This window comes from Ambystoma mexicanum, chromosome 2p, assembly GCF_040938575.1.
Source record: "Ambystoma mexicanum isolate Mex_15411 chromosome 2p, UKY_AmexF1_1, whole genome shotgun sequence".
Taxonomy (NCBI): Eukaryota; Metazoa; Chordata; class Amphibia; order Caudata; family Ambystomatidae; genus Ambystoma; species Ambystoma mexicanum.
In genome coordinates, this window is record NC_090923.1 from 500574418 (window position 1) to 500598611 (window position 24194).

The 24194-nt window shown below is 43.2% G+C and overlaps 1 protein-coding gene across 1 annotated transcript in view; it reads left to right on the top strand.

The window, feature by feature from the left end:
- The window catches only part of SLC6A1 (solute carrier family 6 member 1), a 733048-nt gene that overhangs the window by 201729 nt on the left and 507125 nt on the right, over window positions 1-24194 (top strand). The window contains exons 3-4 of the mRNA XM_069643915.1: window positions 4038-4169; window positions 7625-7725. Coding sequence (XP_069500016.1) covers window positions 4038-4169; window positions 7625-7725 — 233 coding nt within the window. The remainder of the gene's footprint in view (window positions 1-4037; window positions 4170-7624; window positions 7726-24194) is intronic.

Genomic DNA, 24194 nt, shown 5'->3' on the forward strand with positions numbered 1-24194 from the left:
GGTGACATCTTTCCACATGGCATCCTGCTACACTTTCAGTGTGAGGGTACATTTGGTACAGATGTCTAAGTACATATCTCTCATATCCTTGATGCTGTATAGGACCAACACATGGGGTTCCATACAGAGCTCTTCTCCTACTGTTCCAATATGACAGCGTTGAAGGGTCGGGAGTTAGGGATAATGTGTCCAACTGCTCCTCTAAAATACCTCTTAAAACAGGTTAGCTAGTAATGCCAAAGCAGTACCTGAGAAATCCAATACTGTACAGTAGTCATCTTTGAAAGAGAAAGGTTTAATCCTAAAGTCCTGAAAATCAAGAGACACGGATTATGAAATAAAGTCCCTCATGGAACAATATCACACAAGATGTTCAAATGATCCTCAAGGGAGTGATTCTTAACAAATGTTCAAAATAATATCAGTGACTATTCAGTACTATGTTTTACTGCACTGGAGCAAGTCAAACACGAAAGGACTTTGAGGAACCCTGATGGGCTGCTTTTAACCTGTATTGTCTTGCGCAGGGTTTTTTAGATCATAGTTGTTTGCTGTATTCCGCATTTTATCTTTGATATGTAAAGGCCCAAAAGTGATTTAACCTGCTTCTGGCACATATACAAATCCAATAAATTAAAGACACTGCGGTAGCGGCCCCGTAGTTATGATTAAGTTGCTCAACTCATAGAAAGAGACATTTATGATGCCATCTTTGATGTCCTGGGTGTTACTCTTAGCAGTGCGTGCTGCTGGTGCAAGTTATGGTTGCTTAGATTACCAAAACATGCACATTTCTGGGGTTATTCGTTTTTACTTGTAACCATAATGTCCCTTTACCAAAGTTTTTTCACAGAATTTCCTAGGTTTTTTATTAGTGTAACTTAACTATAATGTCCCTTTCATAATGTCTTTTCTGTATATATACATACAAAAGTAAATAAATATATCAGTTGTACTTTACAATAGCTTGGTTTACAGTCATTTTACTTGATTTTGGATCCTTGATTGAAGCTGGTTTCTGAGTGAGAATATATGCCCCCAATTAATACTCAGCTAGTGGTGAAACAACCATCCTGGCACCATTTATGGCTTACATTGATTTAACAAGTAATTGACTTAATTAATCAAGATACATTATGACTAAATAGTGAGCACCCCTAAAGTACGATGCAAAATAAGTGGGATATCTTCACTTTCGTTTCCTAACTTAATGTCTATTTTCTCCATTCTGAATGTGGAGCGATAAGGCTCTCCTGTCCCACCTTCTTTCTGGATGAAAAATACTTTGATAAAAAAAATAAAAAAAAAACACTCATGCCATCTCATTCAACATTACAAGTCTAAGATACTGTTTACACATGCTATGGGCTACATATGCTTCGTAAATACTATTGAGATACATATATCTTTTAACAAAGGTTATGAAGGTGATTAGGTTGTTGGAGTGAGAAACGCTAGGTAGAGGTGAGACCACAGTATATAAATAGTGACTCAAGAGGTGCATGAGAAAGAGATAATAAAGGGGACAGACAGCAGGCAGAGAGGTGTGGGATTTGTTTACTAGCCTGTGCATTGTGTACCTGAGCTAGAGAATAAGTCAATTATGGGTCCTTGGATTTCAAACAAATACATTTGTGTCAATGTTGGGTTTCCTCTTTGATGGAGGTCCATTTCTCTAATAACAACCAGCTGAGGATGTTAGAGCCATTCTGGTCTCTACTGAATCTTCTAATGCCTGGGGTCCTATCTCTCCAACTCTGAAATCTCTCCATTGGAACCCAGGGGATGCAAGGATTAAATTCAAAACCCTCTGCATTGTCCACAAGGCTTTCTGGGGCCTGGGTCCAAATCACCATTAGCTATGCCTCAGCAAATACTACCCCTCTCGAGCTCTTTCCTCCTCTACCTCTAACTTCCTCAGTGTCAGTCGTTTTTCAAAGAAACGAGCTGGGGGTAGATCTCTGTCTTCGGCTGGGGCCTCCCTCTGGAACAGCCTCCCTGCCACTCTAAAACGTGAGAACCATCTCCGGTTCCGGAAGCACCTCAACACCTTCCTCTTTGCTCCTGCCTTCGCTCCCCTCTCCCCTGCTGATCTGTTCTATCGTGGCACTGTGCACTTGGCCACCCTCTGTCCTTTGGGCCCAGGTACCTGCTCACCCTGCCACCCTCCCACACAGCCCCCCTTTTTTCTTCCTGCACTTATCAGACCTACCCTGTCTGCTGCCTTTATCCCAGCACTTGCCGATTGCTTGTTGCCTTTATTATGTATTTATTTATTTATTTATTTGTTTGTTTGTTTGTTTATTTATTTATTATTTATCTGTTTCTCCTTTGCTCCACACTCTCCACTTCTCCCCCCTTCCATGCACTGTTCCCCTCCTCCTCTCCCATGAACTTGTGCAATCTCAATGTCACTTGGCCTAGTAAGATCGTTGTTTTGTTGTCCCCTGCTCCCCTCCCTTGCCTTGTCGTGCTCTGAAACACTTGTGTACGAGCGTGATAGAAATACAATATCAATATCAATATTAATATCAAATAGACATACATCTCTAATATGCCCTCCTTGCATTGTTAATTTACTGTCAAACCTCAGACTCATTAAACCTCCTTGAAGAGATTTCCTTAGGAGAAGAAGCATATGTGCCTAATCAGCATGGCTTGGGATCATTTTAGATCTGGCCCGAGTTCCTGATCGTAGTTCTACCTTTCCTTCATTCATAGACTCATCCGACCAGCATATCAATATCCACTGAAGGCTGCAGTATTGCCTTCCTTTCAATGTTTGGATTCGTTTTCCTGAAGCAAATAGCATATGTAGCATATTCCCCAGTTTAACTACAGTACATATTATATTCTCTTTTTGCAAGGCTATGTATTACAAAATATGATTTTTTTTAATGGCACCCAAGTGTCTTTTACCAAGTTTAATCGTACCTTTCATTTGTAATGGGTTTGGCTGAATGTGTAGGAAAGAAAATTACATGTGATTTAATTAGTCAGTCCTACACAAAGGTTTCATACATTTAAGAGTTGCATTTAACAAATGACCCCAGACGAATGCAATTCAGACTTTGCAAAAATCCAAAAGCCAAACAACACATTTTTGCAGCATATGCCCTCATTCTTCACTTGGCGAAAGCAGGAGGAAAACAGTTAAAGCCTTCCAGAGTTTTGACGCATGTTGACTAGTTTTCCAGTAAATGTGGTGTCCTCATATAGAGCTCCCATCGCACCATACAAAAGCAGTTACACTGCATCCAGACATGCACACCACAGGTGTATGTTGCTAGCTTAGGCGTGGAATTTTCGATTTTCCATGGTTTGTCAATGAATTCCATGCATAATCCGATGCTTGCACAATTCCCTGAAATGACAGCGTGCATAATAGGGCTGGGACTATAAGGTGGTGCACATGGTTCTTGGAAAGCTCTCATGAATGACATTACCAATTGTTTCTCCTTAGCACACAGTCTGGGGAATAAGAAGACTCTCCACAAGGATTCAGTGATCTCACACAAGTAGCTCTTTTTAGTTCATTATCACTCTGTGTACTGCAGAGTTTTCCTGACCTGCATTTGTGGAGTGCAAGTTCTAAGTAGAGTCCCCATTGAATAGTTTGACTCCAGGATGCAGTATTAGTGAGAATTAGCCGGGGAGATTCCCAGGGGGCAGCAAAATGAACATATTACTGTCTAGGTGCCACACAAAAAGTGACGCTTCTTCAAGCAACATTTAATACTGTATCTTTCACTGAATTGTTTGTTTGTGTCTAGTTCTCAAAGATCAAAATATTAGTGACTGTAAAACAATGTATTGGACCTCATCTACCACAAGGTATTCTGATTGCAAGTGTAGCTGCCTTAGCCTCAGGCAGTTGACATTAATTCCTATGGAAAAATCCTTCACTTGATTAACTTGCAGCTGGAAAAGTGAGCTAGCTATGGAGGGTGAAGAATAAAACAATAATCAAAACGTTGAATGAGTCAGCAATAAAAGCTATGTTTTTTAATAGTTTCTTTTTTTCTCATTGCTGCTAGGTGCTTTCTTGATTCCATATTTTCTAACTCTGTTCTTTGCTGGAGTCCCGCTCTTTCTCTTGGAATGCTCGCTTGGCCAGTTCACGTCGATCGGAGGCTTGGGTGTGTGGAAACTTGCTCCTATGTTCAAAGGTATGCGTTCTGATTATGCATTTGTTTTGTATTGGTGAAATAAATTATTCTTCTATCACACTTGAAGACTGTCTAACGCGCATCATACTTTGAAGCCTGTCATGACACATACACATAGGATACAAGCAATTGTGACTTTTGATTTATTTTCTCTGAATAGCTGAATACAAGGTATTTCGATTTGCAAACTAAAATAACTATGATGGGTAATTTATAAGTGGTATGATTGACATTGTTGATATTCTACAAATCATGCAAAATGTATGGTGCAACATCAGACTGAAATCAGTCTCCCATGTGTACACACTAACTTAGGTCGCAACGTATGATTAGCAATGATCATGAAAATACTCTGCACAAACTTTCTGCTCTATTTTCCAGGAATTCGTCCATTATTTAGGTCTTACTCATACATTTAATTTAAAGCAATTAACCCACTCTTCATATATCTATGTCTTGCTTTAACGTTATGGCCAACAAAAACAAATCTCTCGTTCTTGTGAGTCAGTCTATTTATCCATTCCGTTTGGTTTGTGCATGACTGAGTAATGCAACACAGCCTCTGATAGGTAGGCAAGAAATGTCAGAAAAAGAACAACATTGGCGGTCAACAAAGTATTTAGGATCAAGTTTAGGCGTAACCCATGCCGCCAAACAGTGTAAAAGTGAAGGAGAGATTGGTGAAAGGATATCTTGGTTAATCCTAAATAAAGTTCCTTATAAAGAATCACATATTTTAGAACATTTTTTAGTCCCCGCTAGTATTATCTCTGGAACTCGAATGCAGGATCTATACCAAATAATCAGAATATTTCTTTCAAAAACGATCAAGGCAGTGGTGAGGGGTAATTGGTGTTATTCATAAGACTTAACCAGAGAGCATTCGAAAGGACCTTAATTCTTGAATGTATAAATCTCTCCAAATAAAAATGATGAGGTTTTTTGTATAAATATGAACACTATTATCATTCAATTGAAATCACCCCAGCCCCATGTAAATATGGTACTATGGTTTGGTAGTATGGGCTTGCAATTTCAATGTAGATTATAATGAGATGCAACTTCTCTGCAGGTTTGGGCTAGGGTAGAAGTGCTATCAATTTAAAATGCACAGGAAATCGGTTCACACATCCAACATAGGAGACTGGTTTTGTGATTTTGTAATTCAGGGATGTATACTCCTCCTGCTTCACTTCACAGATCTTGTCCTACAAGTGGAAAGGCCTGACCCTACTGTGCGTTGTAAAGAAAGAGGAGAGAATGAATTCACATTGGCAAGATTTTCTAAGGGATTGGAAGTGACACTGCTTAGCTCTATTTTATATCCAATGTCACTTTTTAAATATCTATGTCTTTCTTGGGTTGTGAGTTATCAAGCAACTCTCAGTTATGCTATGCAACATAGCCATTTGAATCGAGTGTTGACTTCACCTGTGAAAACACTATGGGAGCAATTTGATTGGATTTAATTAACAAATAAGTGCAAAAGTGCATTTCAACTGACCAGATATGCTGGTTACCAGTCAATTGGTCGAAAACATTTGGTCGACAGGGCAATTGGTCGACACCATTTGGTCGAATGCCAAATGGTCGATTTTTTTTTTTTTTTTACCCCTTTTTTGTTTTTTTTGGGGGGTCCTCCCCAACCCCCTTTTTTTTCTTTTTTTTTTCCCCACACGAAAACCCACAAAACACATATATATATATAAAAAAAAAAAATTCGACCATTTGGCATTCGACCCAATGGTGTCGACCAAATTGCAGTCGACCAGTTTGTTGTCGACCAATTGACCGGACACCGATATGCTGTCACTTCTACAATATGCATACAAAAGTGAAAAATGCTTTTGATTCTTATTGCAATGGAATCTCTCCCAGCATTGAATAGTGTGAAAGCAAAGTGAATTATCAACTACAATATTAATACATTTTGTTTCAAAAAGTCTCCATCTGGTGGCACCACCTCCCAAGTTCCCTCCCACTCCAGTGATTTAGCAGGGCAATGATTATAGGGCACTAAGTGATTGGATTGGGGAATTGTGTATAGTCACTTTTGAATAATTCCGTAATGCATTGAGCCAGGCTGGACCTTCATGAGTTCCTAAATGAAATCCCAGTCAGAATCTCCTACTTCTTGGAAAGCAGATCTGACATAGGTACACGTTTCCTCATGGATAATGTCCAATCTTCCAGATAATAGCTTGTCAGCTCCCATACATTTGGTCCAAGTGTTAAACTTCTATGCTGCCTTTGATTCCAGATTTTCTTTAGTTTGTGTTTCTCCTCCTATTCTATGTGTGTATACCTTTTTATCATGGGTGATATTCCAGCACCTTGCCAAGATGATAGCATGAAGATATCACACTTTATTATTGGTCACATATGTTGCTTATTAGACACCTCAGAGAATATACCCCCTAATTTTCATACATTGATTAATAAATGTGAATAGGTGGGGGTTGCCTGACCTCAATACTTTGGAATTCAAAATCATTTGTGTTCCATATTTCATTGTGGCATCATGACACATTGATCAAATACACATTTCTGGATTTCTGTGTTCCTGACAAAACACGATGCCCACCATAAAATGATACAATCAACAAGAATGATTCACTGATATCTCTGGTTTGATTGATTAATCATCCTGCAACTGTCAAAGTTAGACTCATTTAATACAGGATGATCGCAGAGCCATAATGCCTTTCTCCTTTTGATTTTCACATGGTTGTGGATTCATATTGAAAACTATTTTAAATGAATGAATGATGTTAATTTCAATGGTCCATTATATTTCTGAATCATGCTTAAGGAAGAATGTGGTGGTCATTCCGTTTTTCTGGTGGTAATAGAGTTACTGCCATTATTTCTGCACCACTGAATTGTAAATGTAGCGGTGAAGTGAGGGATTTACCACCAGGAAAAAGATTGAGGTGAATCTGCCACTTTACCACCAGAAATAGGTGGATTCACCATGCAGTAATTCCACCAGAAGAAAATCCACCAAAAGTCCCCACAGAGTCCTATGTAGTCCAAAAATGGTGACTTACCACCACTTGGTAACTCCGCAGGACCAAGTGGTGGTAATGAAAATTGAGTTTGGTGGTAATTTGGTGTTTTGTCTGCTAAATTGCCACCAAATTCATAATAGCACACAAAGAGTGGTTTTAAATAAGAAAGTGGAGGCAGGGTGGGAGATGGAAGCATAAATACCATGTGAACTTTTAAATTGTCAGGTTAATGAGCCTGCGGTAAGAAGGGTAGGTTGTTTTTATATTGCTGAACTTCCTGGAGGTTATGCAGCTGATTTGAATATGAAGCAGAGAATGTATATTGTATATAAGCAAATTCCAGATATAATAAATGAGCCTCATTGGAGGACAGACATTGAGAGGTGTCTTTGAGAATTTTTAAATAGTTCAACCAATACATTTATGTTATTTATTTTCCTATAGGTGTTGGTCTAGCTGCTGCTATGTTGGCCTTTTGGCTAAATATCTACTATATCGTGATTATAGCTTGGGCTATATATTACTTATATAATTCATTAACCACAGTAAGTACTTTTTTATTACGGTTTTTAAAATGATAACATTAAAAGTTGTGGTGTAAAATTGTATATATGTTTATTGCATTAATTTATTTTTTAAATCTTTCTTGGCATTTTGTCTTTTATTTTGTTGTACCTTAGACCGAAATGTAAACATGTGATGTTTATATTCGCTAAGAAGTTCAGTGAGATTTTTACCCATAACCATAGCCTTTGTCCATAAGGTGACATATCTAACCTAGATGATTCATCCAAATCGTGTTTTCTTCAAGTCACTACCGTCGCGCCTACAAGAATGATACTACATTACAATGTATATTTACGGATAATCAACAATACCCCCTCTTATGTTCCTGCTACTCTACCTCATACAGTGCTCCATTGCTTGCCATCTAACTTTACAAATTGTATACACAGACATACACACCGCTACATACATACGTAGATCATCAACAGCACATTTCTTTAATACCAATCAACGCTTCAGCAAAACAATGCATAAATGTTTAGGTCAGTTTGCAAAATATGTTCAAAGTCTTCGTTTCTTACATCTCCTCCCTAAGATCATCTTTAAATTCTACAATGTATAAATAAATAAGGAAAAAGTCACTCTTCATTTACTGCAGTTAATCTAATAGTCGAAGCAACAGAAAAGAAACCCATTGACACTTTTTTTTATAAAGCAGACTGCAAATAAATCCTTCCTCATGTGCATGTTTTATTGTCCCCCACTGTGTACGGGCCTAAGACAAATTTAAAAATATCATAATTTTAAATGACTTTAGGCTGTTATTTTATGTAGAAGATGCATTTTCTTTCAAGAATACTTCACTTAAAAATGAACAAAGAAGGGGTAGGGAGGTTTCAGCGCACTACAATTCTTCAAATTCAACAAATCTGTTTGGCCTAATTTTGCCACAAATATATGTCAGTTGGTGGGTAAAGATAATAATTAAGGTGGGGGGAGTAGGGTGGCAGGTATTGTGGGGTGGCCAAACTGAATAAAAGAATACAAAATTAGACGAAATCGAGTTCGACTAAATAAATTCAACGAAATCACATAGAACCAACAAAGAACATCATCACATCGGTAGTTGAGCAGCTATATTGGTGTGAATAAGGTGAACCGAGGAACCAATTAGAATCCGTGTTTTTAAAGCTAATACATATTTAAGGAAAAAGAAATGAACAGCATTAAGTCCATCTACACCAATAACTTTTCATCTCATACTGTATGCATGCATTACTTTGAACATGGTTATATGGTAATGCTCTTAACTTTGATGGACTCTAGAGTGTCATTGCATCATTGTCTGGATATGTTTTAATGTGTTTTTGATTCTGAGTTCACATATTATTATGATAAGTAAAATATGTCTCCATTCCCCCACCTCTTGGTCTTTATCCAAATTCTGGCATGCATTTTTTCAGTATGCCTTAGCTACATAGAACATGTCGGTTAGGTATGGACCATCATTACTTTTTCCACAAATACATGCTGATTGAAACATGTTCTGGTAAAGAGTGTCTGTTTGTGCGCATGCGCTAGCCTGTAATACTGGCATTCCCATTTTCTTTAAAGTAGCGCTCTAAAACTTTGCGCTCAGACATTTTCAGGCATGATGGAATTGGCAATTCCATCCTAATGCAACTTGACATTGATATGCTAAATGGCCATACCTCACTGCATACCACAACAACATAACACATGCATTTGTATAGAACACATTCACCCTGACGTCTAATTTCATCGCTCTTACAAAGACGAAAGGCTGAGTAGATCTTGCTAGATACCTGTGATCACAACATCAAACACAGATCTTTGTCGGGAATGCATTAGTCCACTAAGCCACATGCCCAGCTGACAATATGATAACATTTGCGTTGAATGGCAAAGATAATAGTGCCCGAGGGCTTGATAACAAAGGGCCTGAATCATGGAATTATTTGCATGGATAATCGGGAGTTTGCGTTCCATTCTGCACGTCGATTCATGGATTCTCGATCAAATCCGAGGCTATGTATCTGTCACCTAGCAACAGGCCAATACTTTAGCTTATGACATCCGCCGACAGGCGGAAGACGGCCCTGCAAGAAAGGCCCGAGATAAAGGCCATGTTGGCCCTTTCAGACAGTCACATCTTCCCTGAAGCGGTGAGGGCAGGATACCTCTCGACATCCATCCCTACCTGAGATGCAGCAGGAATAACCAGCATTACTACGCTCCTCCATGTGCCTGACCAAGAAGGAAGCTCTCCCCTGCAAAGGTGAGCCTGCCTGAGGAGAAGCCATCCTGCAGCAACTCTTACTTTCTTGAAATTACCAAAGCTGAGTGCAATTTGCACGTGTTCTCTCTCATTCTTGCAGTTGCCTGCTCTTAAAATTGCTGGTGTTATTACAGTTCTGGATCGAAGCCAAGGCTATGTAGCTGTCACCTAGCAACAGGCCAATACTTTAGCCTATCACATTTACCGGCAGGCAGAAGCCGACCCTGCAAGAAAGGCCTGAGATAAAGGCCCTGTCTGTGGTCTGTCCGAGCGATGACCGTGTAGCCGTGAACCCCTTTTGAAAATGACAGACGTGACCGATATCATCCTCGCTTGCCTACCACACCTAACAATATCAAAGGTAAGCCGTATATGACCATACGCCTCGCCCACGTACCTCACCACTGTCTGAGCTTGCTGCATACTCTCGCAGCAGTACGTAAAAAATGGTACCAGTCCAGGCACCACGGAACACTGATCATTCACAAGACTCTTTCTCTCTGCTGTACCATTTCCGAGCTCCATGAGCACATGCTCGCTGTATAGAGTTTCTCGCACTGCGTCCTGTGCCTTCAGGCCAGTCCGATGTCCGAAGCAATGCACACCACCTAAACTACATATCTCGCCCGTTCGAGCTATGTATACATATCATAGCCTCTCCCACCTTTTTTCCATCTCTCCTATATGTCTTAAGTGCAGCTAAGTTTATCGGCGCATAACCTCTGTTAAACCTTCCATCTTAACATGTTCTGAACGTACCTTCATCCTTCACTCCGTGCCTCTGCTAAAACTATGCACCTATTATTTACTAGCTTGCCATGATGTTAAACATGATGACCTTACAGTAGCCTATCGGTCTGTTCTAAAGCAGCGTACTTCGTAGTATTTATCACTATGCAAACATGTCATACTGAATTATAGTAGCCTACTGCTTGCCTTATAGCAGCCTATTTATGTTTATGTACAAATTACTAACTTGCAACACTTGTAGTATGTAGCAGCGTCTAGCCTTGCATGTATAACAATTGATTATTTAACCAGTCGCACCAATACCTTGTGTATCTGAGTACTTGCTGCCTACTCACGCAGTGTTTGTTGCAGCTATGCCTACTGAAAAACTATGGTTTCTTCAAGTGTTTACTCACTCCCGTAAATTAAATTATCTAATCAGCCTTGCTAAGTGATCGCCCTTTGCCTTAATAATCCATTTTCAACTTGATCTGGGCCCACCTTGGCACGCCTTATTGGAACACCGTCCACCTATGTAGTTTACGGCTCTTAATCTCTTCTTGAGGCACATCAGCCCTTACCGTGGGCTTCATTACGACCCTGACGCTCCCGTAATGAACGGTGCCGGTACAGGACCGGCACCGTTCTTTACGGGATGCCCTATTACGAGGTCACCTTGCGGGACCCGCTCAGAATGTCTGGTCAGACCAGACGTCCTTAGTCGGTCCCGCAAGGGGACCAGGGAGCTAATAAAGGGCCCGTTATTAACAGGCCCATTATGAGCTCCCTCCCCATCCCCATTGAGCCCTATGGGGGCTCAAATGGGAATGGGAATGGGTTTTTTCAATGAGGAATTACTGGGTCCTCCAAGGTTGGAATGGCCTGGTAATTCCTCATTGAAGGAACCTGGACACGGAACCCGATATGGAGGCAGCCATGCCCTTATTTAGGGCATGGCTGCCTCCATACTCGTAATGAGGACCGTGTGTTCAACTCACACCTTCTACACTAGCAGATGACCCAAACATTGGTACGATCTTTTCATATCTTGTGAGTCCATATTGGTACCCTGACATCTAAAGTCCACTAAGACTATAGGCCAGTTCCTTGCGCTCTGTATGAATGCATTTCTTCAAATTATTTTGTTCTTGCAATAACGTGTACAAAATGCTAGGTATGTCAGTAACATCTGTGAGTTCAAAAATGCCTTTGCTACTCTAGACTATGGATGCACAACATACAGCCCGCGGGCCAGTTGCGGCCCGCCATGCCAATTTGTCCGGCCCGCGAGGCACAAAGACTTTCCTAATGGAGGGCGGCACGCAAGCAGCATCGGCCACCTTCCATTAGGAAAGTCTTTGTTGTCTTCCAGCCCGGACAAAACACTGGCCCTCATTTGCTCAGCACACACGCACCACGTCGCTCCTACGAGCCACGTAGTGCGTGTGTGCTGCACCAATGGAGTGCCAGCACTACGGCTGGCGTGGTCCATAAGGCTTGATACTGGAGGCATTTCAGCCTTGGACCATGCCAGCCGTAGTACGATTTCAGTTACTTCGCCAGCGTTCCAGCTTACCTGCCTTCCAGCATGTCTCCGGTAAGTGGTCTGTTTGTGTTTGTGTGTCGTTTCTGTTTTGCTGTATATTTGTGTTGTGTACGTTGAGATGGGGGGCTGGGGGATGTCGGGTGTGCATGAATGTTTGTTTTTGTATGTTTGTGTTGTGTATGTTGAGCTGCGGGGGTGGTGGGGTGTCGGGTGTGCATGAATGTTTGTTTTTGAATGTTTGTGTTGTGTATGTTGAGTTGTGGGGGTGGAGAGGGTGTCGGATGTGCATGAATGTTTGGTTTTGAAGGTTTGTGTTGTGTATGTTGAGATGCGGGGGTGGGGGGGGTGTCGGATGTGCATGAATGTTTGTTTTTGAATGTTTGTGTTGTGTATGTTGAGATGCGGGGGTGGGGGGGTGTCGGGTGTGCACAAATGTTTGTTTTGGAGTGTAAGTGCAGTGTATGTTGAGATGCAGGGTCTGTGTGTGTGCATTCTTGCTAGTTTTTATGCTGAATTGGGGGTGGGGTTCGGGTCTGTATGGGTGCATGCTTGAGAGTTTGTGTGCTGAATTGGAGGGTTTGGAGTTGGGGGTGGGGGGTTCAGGTCTGTATGGGTGCATGTTTGAGTGTGCGTGCTCAGTTGGGGGTGGGGGCTTCGGGTCTGTATGGGTGCATGTTTGAGAGTGTGCTGATTTGGGGGGTGGGGGGTTCGGGTCTGTAAGGGTGCATGCTTGAGAGTTTGTGTGCTGAGTTAGGGGGTGGGGGATTCGGGTCTGTATGGGTGCATGTTTGAAGGTGTGTGCTGAGTTGGGGGGTGGGGGGTTCAGGTCTGTATGGGTGCATGTTTGAGAGTGTGCTGATTTTGGGGATGGGGGTTTGAGTCTGTATGGGTGCATGCTTGAGAGTTTGTGTGCTGAGTTGGGGGGTTCGGGTCTGTATGGGTGCATGTTTGAGTGTGTGTGTGCTGAGTTGGGGGGTGGGGGGTTCAGAGTTTTCGGGTCTGTATGGGTGCATGTTTGAGTGTGTGTGCTGAGTTGGGGGGGTGGAGGGTTCGAGTTCGTACCTGATTGGGGATGGGCTCCCCTGATGAGGGATGCGCGCATCTCCTTATACAAAGCAAACAAAACCAATTGAGGGAGCCATGGGGCATAGTGTTTGGTTGGGGGTGAGGGGGCCATGGGGCATAGTTTTTGGTTGGGGGTTGAGGGAGCCATGGGGCACAGTGTTTGGTTGGGATGAGGGGGCCATGGGGCATAGTGTTTGGTTGGGGGTGAGGGGGCCATGGGGCATAGTGTTTGGTTGGGGGTTGAGGGGGCCATGGGGCTTAGTGGTTGGTTGGGGGTTGAGGGAACCTGGGGCATAGTGTTTGGTTGGGGGTGAGGGGGCCATGGGGTATAGTGTTTGGTTGGGGGATGAGGGAGCAATGGGGCATAGTGTTTGATTGGGGGTGAGGGGCCATGGGGCATAGTGTTTGGTTGGGGTTGAGGGGGACATGGGGCATAGTGTTTGGTTGGGGGTGAGGGGGCCATAGGGCATAGTGTTTGGGTGGGGGTGGAGCCATGGGGCATAGTGTTTGGTTTGGGGTGAGGGGGGCATGGGGCATAGTGTTTGGTTGGGGTTTGAGGGAGACATGGGGCATAGTGTTTGGTTGGGGGTGAGGGGCCCATGGGGCATAGTGTTTGGTTGGGGGTGAGGGGGCCATGGGGCATAGTGTTTGGTTGGGGTGGGAGAATCAAAAAACAAAGTGATTACACCTTGTAAGGAATGGCGCTTCTCAGTTTGCCCCCTGAGGTTGCTGCCAATTTAGAAAAATAAATCTTCTCAAAAAAGTATGTTCAAGGTGCAATGAATTAATTCAAAAATGAATATTTTCTAACTGGATATGTTTAATTCACATTCCTGTTATTTTCTTTAGAATAACGTAATCGTGAAAATTATGAATCGAGTTTCCAACTCGAGTTGCCCATAATACATAAGTGCCAATGCATTTCGGATTAACCTTCTTCAGGGCAGTATATAGGCAATATTTAGTACCACATATCTGTTATTCCATAAATATCATATACTTGGTTAATGCTATTTTCATTCGTGTGTACAAGCGTGTACACAGTAAATTCGTATGACTTGTTCGCGCGCGCTATAAAAGCAGAGTGAGCTGGTTGGGGGTGGGAGCCATGGGGCATAGTGTTTGGTTGGGGTGACGGACATGGGGCATAGTGTTTGCTTGAGGGGTGGGGGCCGTGGGGCATAGTGTTTGGTTGGGGGTGAGGTGGCCATGGGGCATAGTGTTTGGTTGGGAGTTGAGGGAGCCATGGGGCACAGTGTTTGGTTGGGGGTGAGGGGGATATGGGGCATAGTGTTTGGTTGGGAGTTGAGGGAGCCATGGGGCATAATGTTTGGTTGGGGGTGAGGGGGACATGGGGCATAGTGTTTAGTTGGGGGTGGGAGCCATGGGGCATAGTGTTTCACTCCAAGAGTGAACCCAATAATATGCTAAAACGGGCACAGTTAGGAGATGCACATCCTTTGCTTTTTGAGGAAACCTGACTCTACGAAGGCCATACTCCTCTTGGGCAACCCAAATAGCAAACTATAGCAGTCCAAAATAATGGAATGTCCAATCAAGGGTCAATAAAATATATATAATGTAATTAAACAGACAATATAAAATAACTAAATAGAAATAAATTACAACAATGGAAAATGTGCAGTACAATATGTAAGTTCGAAATGCAAATGAAAATCGTTACCCCTCAAAAACATTCTTTTTCCTGGTGTTTAATACAAATTGGGGGTTGAAAAAGCCTCCTGCCATGCCCCGCCTTCCACCCCGCCCACATTTACTTTTCGGCCCGCTATAGCCCTCATGTAAGGTACTTTCGGCCCTCTGTCAAAATCAGTTGTGCACCCCTGCTCTAGACCAATGTGCATGCCTATTAGCTTTCTGATCTAGACTGCAATCGTCTTGACATTATTCACCCCATCACTCCAGACTGTCTTATGAACGTCACTATCTGGCCCATTTTATCACAACAATGCATGCCATCACCTTCTTTATTGCAAGACTTCTGTTTGTTGTCTATGATGTCAGCTCTTCTGCTATAGCTTCAGATATCCCATGTACAGAGAGCCAGATCTCAGCTTTTAAGCCGTGGGCGCTAATTAATACCCTGCTGCCCACCATGACCACCTCTACCACGCTACCTCTTTGGATAAAGGCAACTAAATTCCTGCCACCCCTTAAACAAATGACTCAGCCTACAACCATCAGACCTACCAAATTTGTACCACAGTAACATTTTGGAGCTAATTATCCAAATACATGTGTCTCCCCTCCTGTTGGAGTTCAATGCACCTTACCTCCTAACCAATGGATTCAGTGCTTTGCTGCTATTCTGCTACCAATCCTACCATGTTCCACCTGGTAATAAACGACAGGCTTGGCTCAAGATTTAATAAAACCTATGCACTATATACCAGCCTTTTTTCACAAACCTAGTCAAATCCCTTCCCAGAAGAGTTCTACATTAAAGAGCATCAATACCAAAAAAGAGTGTGTTGGCCAGAGGAACATTCTTCCTAAACTCTCTAGCATTAGATCACCACTGATCAAAGGTACTCTTATCAATGCGAGATCCATGGTAGCACATGCTGTTGACATAGCTGATCTGATCACTTCCAAACAATTAGACTTCTTAGCAATAACAGAGACGTGGCTCCATGCAGCTGCTGGTTCTTCCTTCTTACTTTCTATACCGTATAACTACACTACCTTGAGATTAGATAGAGAAGCGTCCACAGGCGGCAGCATTGCCTTCATTGCCAAGTCTAGTCTGGGATTCAGAGTATCGACACAACCCCTTTTCACGTCATGCAAACTGCTAACAATGACATTATCCCTCACCAATTCTCCTTAACCTTGCACCTGACATATAGACCTCGCAGTCCTATTGGCTGTTTTGAAGAAGACATTACAACTATACTCTCTGCTAATACTAAACCCACATAACAAACTCTAGTTCTAGGAGATTTTAACCTTGGCTCAACAGCCCTAACGATCAGCATGCCCTGGCACTGACTAATACCTTCACAGAACTAGGCCTTACACAAAGGGTCAATCAGCTTACTCACGTAAAAGGCAGAACCCTAGACTGGGTGGCCGATCTCAATTCCGAGACAGTAAGAACATTCATTTAACCTCACGCTTGGACAGACCATTATCTACTAACCTTCACTATCCAAGCTAGCCCAGCACCTATCAGGACTAACCTGCTAGCCCCTCCACTTCTCACCAGGAATAAAAGGAACATTACAGTAGACAAGCTATTACCTCATCTCCTCCCTATCTTAAACCCTCTGCCTGCTACTTCAGACCCAGCAATGCTAATAGATGTATACAATTCTACAATCACTCAAGCTATAAACAATATTTCACTGCTCAAAATGTGCAAAGGCAAATCTAGAGCTCACCTGAATTCTTGGTTCACACCTCAACTCAAAGCCCTTCGGGCTGAAAAAAGGAAAGCTGAAGTCCTGTGGAAAATTCTCCCAAAAGTGGATAACAAAGATAATTTACTGACAATCACAGCTGAATACAAATCTGAAATACTAAAAACCAAACTTGAGACATAAAATAACAGGATTAACAAAGCCAGCTCTAGCACTAGAGAACTCTTTGTAATTCTAAGAGAAATGGAATCCCCCCTCACCCATACAGATACCTATAATAAGGATAAAACATGGTGTACCAATATTCAAAATGCACTGTCCAATAAGATTTCTCTCCTCCACAATAAAATAGCAGAAAAAAACGGAACCTTCCCAATCTAGGCACCTTTCAGAGAACCCAATCTAATGCTTCCAAACCTCCCCAGCGTTTTAAATGTGCCCAAGTCTCTACCCAAGAGGTTGAACACATTATAGCTTCGCTCAAACCTTCTAGATGCCAGGGAGATACTTGCCCGGCCTCTATAATCAAAGACAATCGACAAAGCAGCCTACCTCCAGATACAATCTTACTTGGAGATTAACAATCTACGAGGGCTCTGGCAGACTGGCTTCAGACCGCAACGTAGCACAGAAATTGCCTTGATTGACCTGAAGAACCAAATTGACGAACATAAAGGCAGTGAGAAACTTTCTCTCTTACTCCTACAAGACATCTCAGGTGCATTTGATTTGGTGGATCATAAAGTGCTATGCAGGCATCTGTCTACAGCTGCCCACTTCTCCCTGGAAGCAACAGCCTGAATTCAATCCTTTCTGAATAATAGGCCAATGAGAGTGTTCTCACTCTTGGCCACAGCAGACCCTACACCAATAACATATGGAGTACCGCAAGGATCCTGTGTATCGCCCACCTTGTACAAAGTCTTCACCAATCCACTGTTTGATGACTTAGACCATCTGGTTGTCACCTACACTAATTATGCAGATGACACCCAGATCCTCATACCACTGACCGGTGATTACGATATGGACCTTGCCTTAGTCAACAAAATCTATCTTATCATTGAAGCCTAGATGGCCTCACATGGCCTGTGTCTGAATGATGATAAGACTGAGCTCTTGTTCCTAGGAGAACCGGCCAATCTTAACAAACTCAGCAATCACTACCTATCTTTTAACATCAATGATATTGACATCAAAGTGGCGAAGGAGGTAAAAACCTTGGGTTTCTACCTAGACTCAGCTTTAAACCCGTGCAAGCAAGTTAACGCCACGGCCTCAATGACAGCATACACCTGCAAACTGATCCATGCCTGTAAACCTTTATTATCTACAGAGAGTTGCATCACCCTAGCGAGAGCATTAATTCACTCGAAACATGACTATTGCAATGCATTCTACGTAGGTGCTAGCAAATATATTATCAATAAACTTCAAATATTGCAAAACAATGAATTTAGGACGGCACTAAGTATCCCAAGAAGACAACATATCACGGAGGCCAGGCGGAAGGACAATTGGGGTACAATCAAGGACATAATACAGTTTAAAACTGTCTCCCTCACGCACATATGCCTAACTAATTCAGCCACTAAATACTTAATGTAGAAAATTGTCAAAAATACATTGGCACGCCCCACAAGGACTGCAAACTCTTTTTGCCTAAAGGTCCCCAGATTTAAACTGAAAAAAGCAGGGGGTAGCAGTTTTCCTTTCATGGCTGCACAGTTATGGAACTCCTTACCTACAATGTTAAGAGCAGACCAGTCTTTCTTTAGCTTTAGGAAAAGTACCAAAAGTTGGCTGTTCACTAAGGATTCATGACTGTCTCTAGAGTGCCTTACTTAGGACCTATCACATTAATACATTGTTTTATCTATGTAAATTGCATTTTTGTATATACCTCATGTATTATACTGCCTTAATCCTTGTGCTATAATGTAACAATGCCCTGTAACTATTCTTATCTGAAACGTGTGAACTGAAAATTACCTGCAAGATGCCAAGATACCTTTGGGTTTGGAGTGTTATATAAATAAATAAACAAACAAACAATGGAATTGACTGTGCAGGACTTTTTTCAGGACTTGGGTGGAGTTTGTGCAAGCCCGGAATGACTCTGCAAGTGGCATGCGTTTTGCACAAGGCTCCAAGAAGAGTGTGGGGGGGGCCTACGCAATGACACAAATGTTGGGTGGAACATGCAGAATGAGGATGAACACGCGTAAATGTGGGTGTGTTAAGGGACGGTCTACGGCTAAGTAATCGCACATCAATACCAGCGTAAATACAACCGTTTTCATGGATTTGAACTTGGAACATTGGGTCGCAAAAAAGCACACGCAAATCACTGTACCCATACTGCACATGTTAGCAGGCATAAACGTCAACATACAAACGAACAAAGGCATATGAAACACACAATACACATCAAACAAATGTCTTCCGCCATGATGAATCCAGCAGTAGTAAGAACTACATGCAGGGACACAGCTGGAGGACGATGAACAGGGCCTGGATCTTCACAAAACGCACTATGCTTTTGGGATTCCGGATGACCAGGTCCATGGCAGCTACCGGCCTTCCCGTACCACCTTATAATACTAGACCTTGTCAGGGAGTGGGAATGACCTAACATCACCCACCATCTACTCCCAGGCCCTTAACCCCATACAAAAAGTGCTGATTGCACTCCATTTCCTTGCACTGGTTCTTTCCAGCGGACCACTGCAATAGTTGGTGGGATATCACAGGCCATCCAATCACGCTGTCTACACCAGGTGCTGTCATGCATAACAGCGCGTGCATGTGTGCACGTGCACATACATATGCCCTGAACACTAGCGGAAAGGCAGACAGTGATGCAGGATTTCTATTCAGTGCCACGCTCCCCCCATGTATTAGGTGCAATAGACTGCAAACATGTTGCGCTACGGCCACCATGATTGACAGATCACATCTACCGGTACCGAAAGCAGTAGCACTCCATCAATGTGCAGGTCGTGTATGATGCCAAGGGAATCGTTATGGATGTGTGTGCTAATTTCCTGGGCAGCACACATGACAGCTACATCTTCTGCAAGTCACCACTGCACCGGGCCCTGGTATCTGGAAAAAATAGCAATGCATAGCTCATTGGTGAGTATGAACAATCAGGCACATGCATGCACATCACACACTGAACAACAGACCCTGCCAACAAATGACAATGACAACCATGTACACATTTACAGGGGACTATGCCTACCCACTGACAACTTTCATGATGACACCCATCAGGAGCACCACACCACCAGCCGAGGTGAGATATAATGCTGCACATGTAGCCACTAGGGGCATAGTGGAGCATACATTCAGAGTGCTAAAGTCAAGGTTCTGCTCCATTGACCACTCTCGTGGGGTTTTGCTATATGCACCACCAGTAGTCTGTAGAATCATTGTGGCTGCATGTGTCCTGCACAATGTTGCAACACAGCATGGTATGCCAGTGAACATGCAGGTGGGACACCACCCGCACCCACAGGCACCACCCTTGCCCATGGCTGGCCAAAGGGCATGTGTAAAGGCTGCACGCACACAGCTGGTGCAATCATACTTCAGATAAATACCAGCCTCTGTGGAGTACACCCACTCAAGCCACTTCCCAGTTGACATTCAATGATAAATTGGGGCCTATACTCTGGGCTAAATTGTGTGTGTCCATTAGACATAAGAAAACATGCACAAACAGAGGCCCCAGAAAATACTTGTACCACTAAAGCTTTGCGAAGTATGAAGTGAAATCGTTCTGGAGGCTGATAACTGTACGCATGACAAAAAGACAAGAACAAGCACCAACATGTTGCAACAGACAATTGTATCAACTAGGCAACAATTACATCTTAACACCTAGTCATTCATGGACACCAACAGCAACATGTCCACCACTTCATATAAACTAACCAAAATCAGATTCAACACCTGTGGATCCATGTTGTTATGAGCGTGAAAGCAGGGGTACAAGAGCCACATGTCACAGACATACCGTGAATATGGAGACGTTGCTCCCCATATCAAGACAACCACTGAATAAGAGCCAATTAGTAAGTGATCAAAAGTGCTTGACACACCCCAAGGCCCACATTCACATAAGTTTAAAATTGAAAACAGCTTGTGAATCATGCCCCTAATCTGTATGGCAGTACACAATCAACAACACAGGAATAGCAACTTGAACCAACAGTGGCCATGTAGTACACCCAAAAGCACACAGCACAAGGAACACAGTCCATGACCACCATCATATGGACAACAACAAATGTAAATACCAAACCACCCACATGAGACCACGAGTAGGAAGGCATAGTACAAAACTGATGCTAAAAAAACTCATGCAAGGACAACCCTGGACCCACAATGCGTGTTACACAACAATAAACAGGTTCATTGGCCGACCCATTCCCTGACAACCACTATGCACACTATACACAGTTACATCAAATCAGTCATGTTGAATCAGAGAAAAGAAAGTGCACAGCAAGAGAAATGCACATTTTACCTCATCCCATGTGAGCCACCAGCATCTGGACTGTGCTTGGAAACCACCAAACACACGCATACAGCATCAACTTCCACCACAATTCCTGCTTCGATCATTCCATGAAAAATTAATCTGTAGAGAAATACCAATCAATGTCAGCACAGGCAACACATCCATGCACACAAACATACATCAACATGTGGCCCACTGAGTGACATGCACCTTGAGGCATACAACAAAACTTATCAGCTACCCATCATCATGTGTCCTGGCACCTTATCCATCCACAACACCTACACTGCCTGTCCCCTGAGTGCCTGCAGTAAAGGACCATGTTACACTTACCCATTATCATGCTAATGGTACCTCCCCAACACACGCATCTTGCCACAGTCTGCATGACACTGATAGGACCCCCAGAAAGAGCACATTGAGGGGATAGAAACCCAGGAGCACCTTGGTAGTATTTGCAATGGCATGATATGCCATAAACTCACTCATCAATGTGGCAGTGGCACAATGCAGTAAACAGTGGCAGGGGAGCCGATGATGCAAAGCCCAAGAAGAGGTGAACCAAAAATCTCACCATTTTCACAGAAGACAGGAACTTGCCAGAAGGCTGCACTTCACAGACACAGCTGTCAGACTGGAAAGCATGGCACTGATGCAGCTGGCATGAAACACAAGCAGACATGAGAAATAAATGAGAAACCAAGATCAGCAGTCAAAAGGGAACAGACAACAGGGAAGTGAAAGGGAAGGCAGGCTCCACTGGGAAGGGAATGAATTGTAGAAAATGTGCTTTGAACTGAAGGGAGCAATTAGATACACTACGCAGATGTCAACAGTCGCCTGGAAATGTGATTGTGTACTGTGCACTGTGCATGTTCACCATGGGAAACAACAACCCCTGGACAATGGTGTGTGCCTGGTGACTGACGAGAACATGTCAATCCACAAACGGCCAGCAATGCTGTCATATGTGTGGACTTGTCTTGGGACAGCACCCCCAGAAGGGAAAGAAAGACCAAGATTGCACTGCCTGCGTGGGTAGACATGACTATTCCAAAATCATTGCCTGGGATGCTATGTGGCTGGCAAGACACATGTGAAATGAGAAAGGAAACACTCACCACCACAACCATCACCATATGTCACAGCACACAAACCTCTGCATCTGCCACCCTAATGACAACTCACCAACAAAGGCCCTACTATGACAGCCCCCTCGCAACTAGGAGCTTACAGCCAGTGCTACCCTGATTATCTTCCAAAAAGCCCATGATCACCATGTATCACATGCACCCACAAAGCTGGACCCTTTCACCTCAATCCAAAGAAAAGAAAAGTGAGCCCACACAGTGACAGATTCCCTGCCACAAATAACAACACAAGTGACACCCCGAATGGCCTTCACTTACCTGCACAGGGTACCCACCTGGCTTAAGTGCACTGCATCATACCTGGAAAGACAATTTAAAATTGCAATGACATGCATTGCAACAACATAAAGATACTGGACATCCATGGCAACTCATGCAGTGAACTCAAAAACAGTCATGGACTATACAGTGTCGAAGGATGACAGAGTGCAAGAGGGACACAGGATAAGCAGTGACGATTGCCTAGCAGTTGAGTGCAGCACGAGAGAGAGAGAAAGAGGGACATGTGAAAAGCACTGCAAGGAAGAGACTGGCAGAAGCGGATAGGAGGATAGAAATGTCTGACATCACAGTGGGTGAGGGCAGAGAGATTTGACCAAGCGAGGAAGACGAACACATGAACACCTTTGCACGAAGCAGCCTGGTCAGAGACCTGGAAGGAACAGATATGGAAACGTGCCACGCTTAGTTCATGAATGACAAAAGTGAGTGACCGAGAAGGGCAGACTGGCAAAGAATGTGCACATGTGAAACATCAGTCATCAGCTCTACATCAGACAAACCACCGGCTACACCCACCATGGCATGCAAATCTGAAAAATAGACATGTACGCTACATGCCTGCAAAGAAGTGCCTACAACCACATACCCATGCCCTACACCAAGCAACATTCACCCCTGTTGGACACCACTGCAAATGGACCTCAGGGCAACATGTAGCTGCCCCCCCCCCAATAGACCACACACCGTGATTGAGACTGTCACAGTAAGCTTGCATGCCCCAGAGTGTACTCGCAACTCACACAGGGAGAGCAGATGAAGAAAAGATGTGGGGAGTGGACAATGTTACACATGCATGGGCACATAATGTCACACACAAAATGCACTCATTGACAGTGCTGGATGAGATGAACAAGGAATGCAAATCAAGAAACATGCAACACACCCCGTTGTAGAGAACATACAGAAACAAACACTGTACAACAAGTGACCTATTTCGGTAACACAGAAGTAGTCAGTGAGGGGAACACATGCTCATATCTGGCAAACCATACATGCAACAAGTCTGACAAACCTGGCCTGTGGAGTGAATGTACATACATGGCCAGAATTCTGCCACCAGTGGCTACATCATGAGGTGATTCTGCGGAGGATGAGTGTACCTGACACTCAATGTGTGCCGTCAATGTGGAACAGTGGCAGGGCAGGGCAGGTCATGTAAGTGGACAAGGGAGTGGATGGGGAAGTGGCACAGGTGGAAGAGTATTGTGCACAGTGAGTACATCTGCAGTTCCTGGTATGATACATGGTGCCAGGGGGAGGAAATGGATGTCAGTAACCTGTCATCAGCATGGTCAGCGAGGCAAGTGTTGGAGAACCAAAATACACAGAGTGCATATGCACACAGAATGCATGCCCTCAATTAGTAGAAACATCTAGAATGAATGAAATCTTGCCAATGGCTAAAGTGTCGAAAGTGCTGCACAATCACTTCCATGAATGGCGACACTTGTGTAAGTTCCCCAAACAAAACAATGCACCCTCACCAAAGTGTAACTGCACATAGAAATACATGCATGGGGA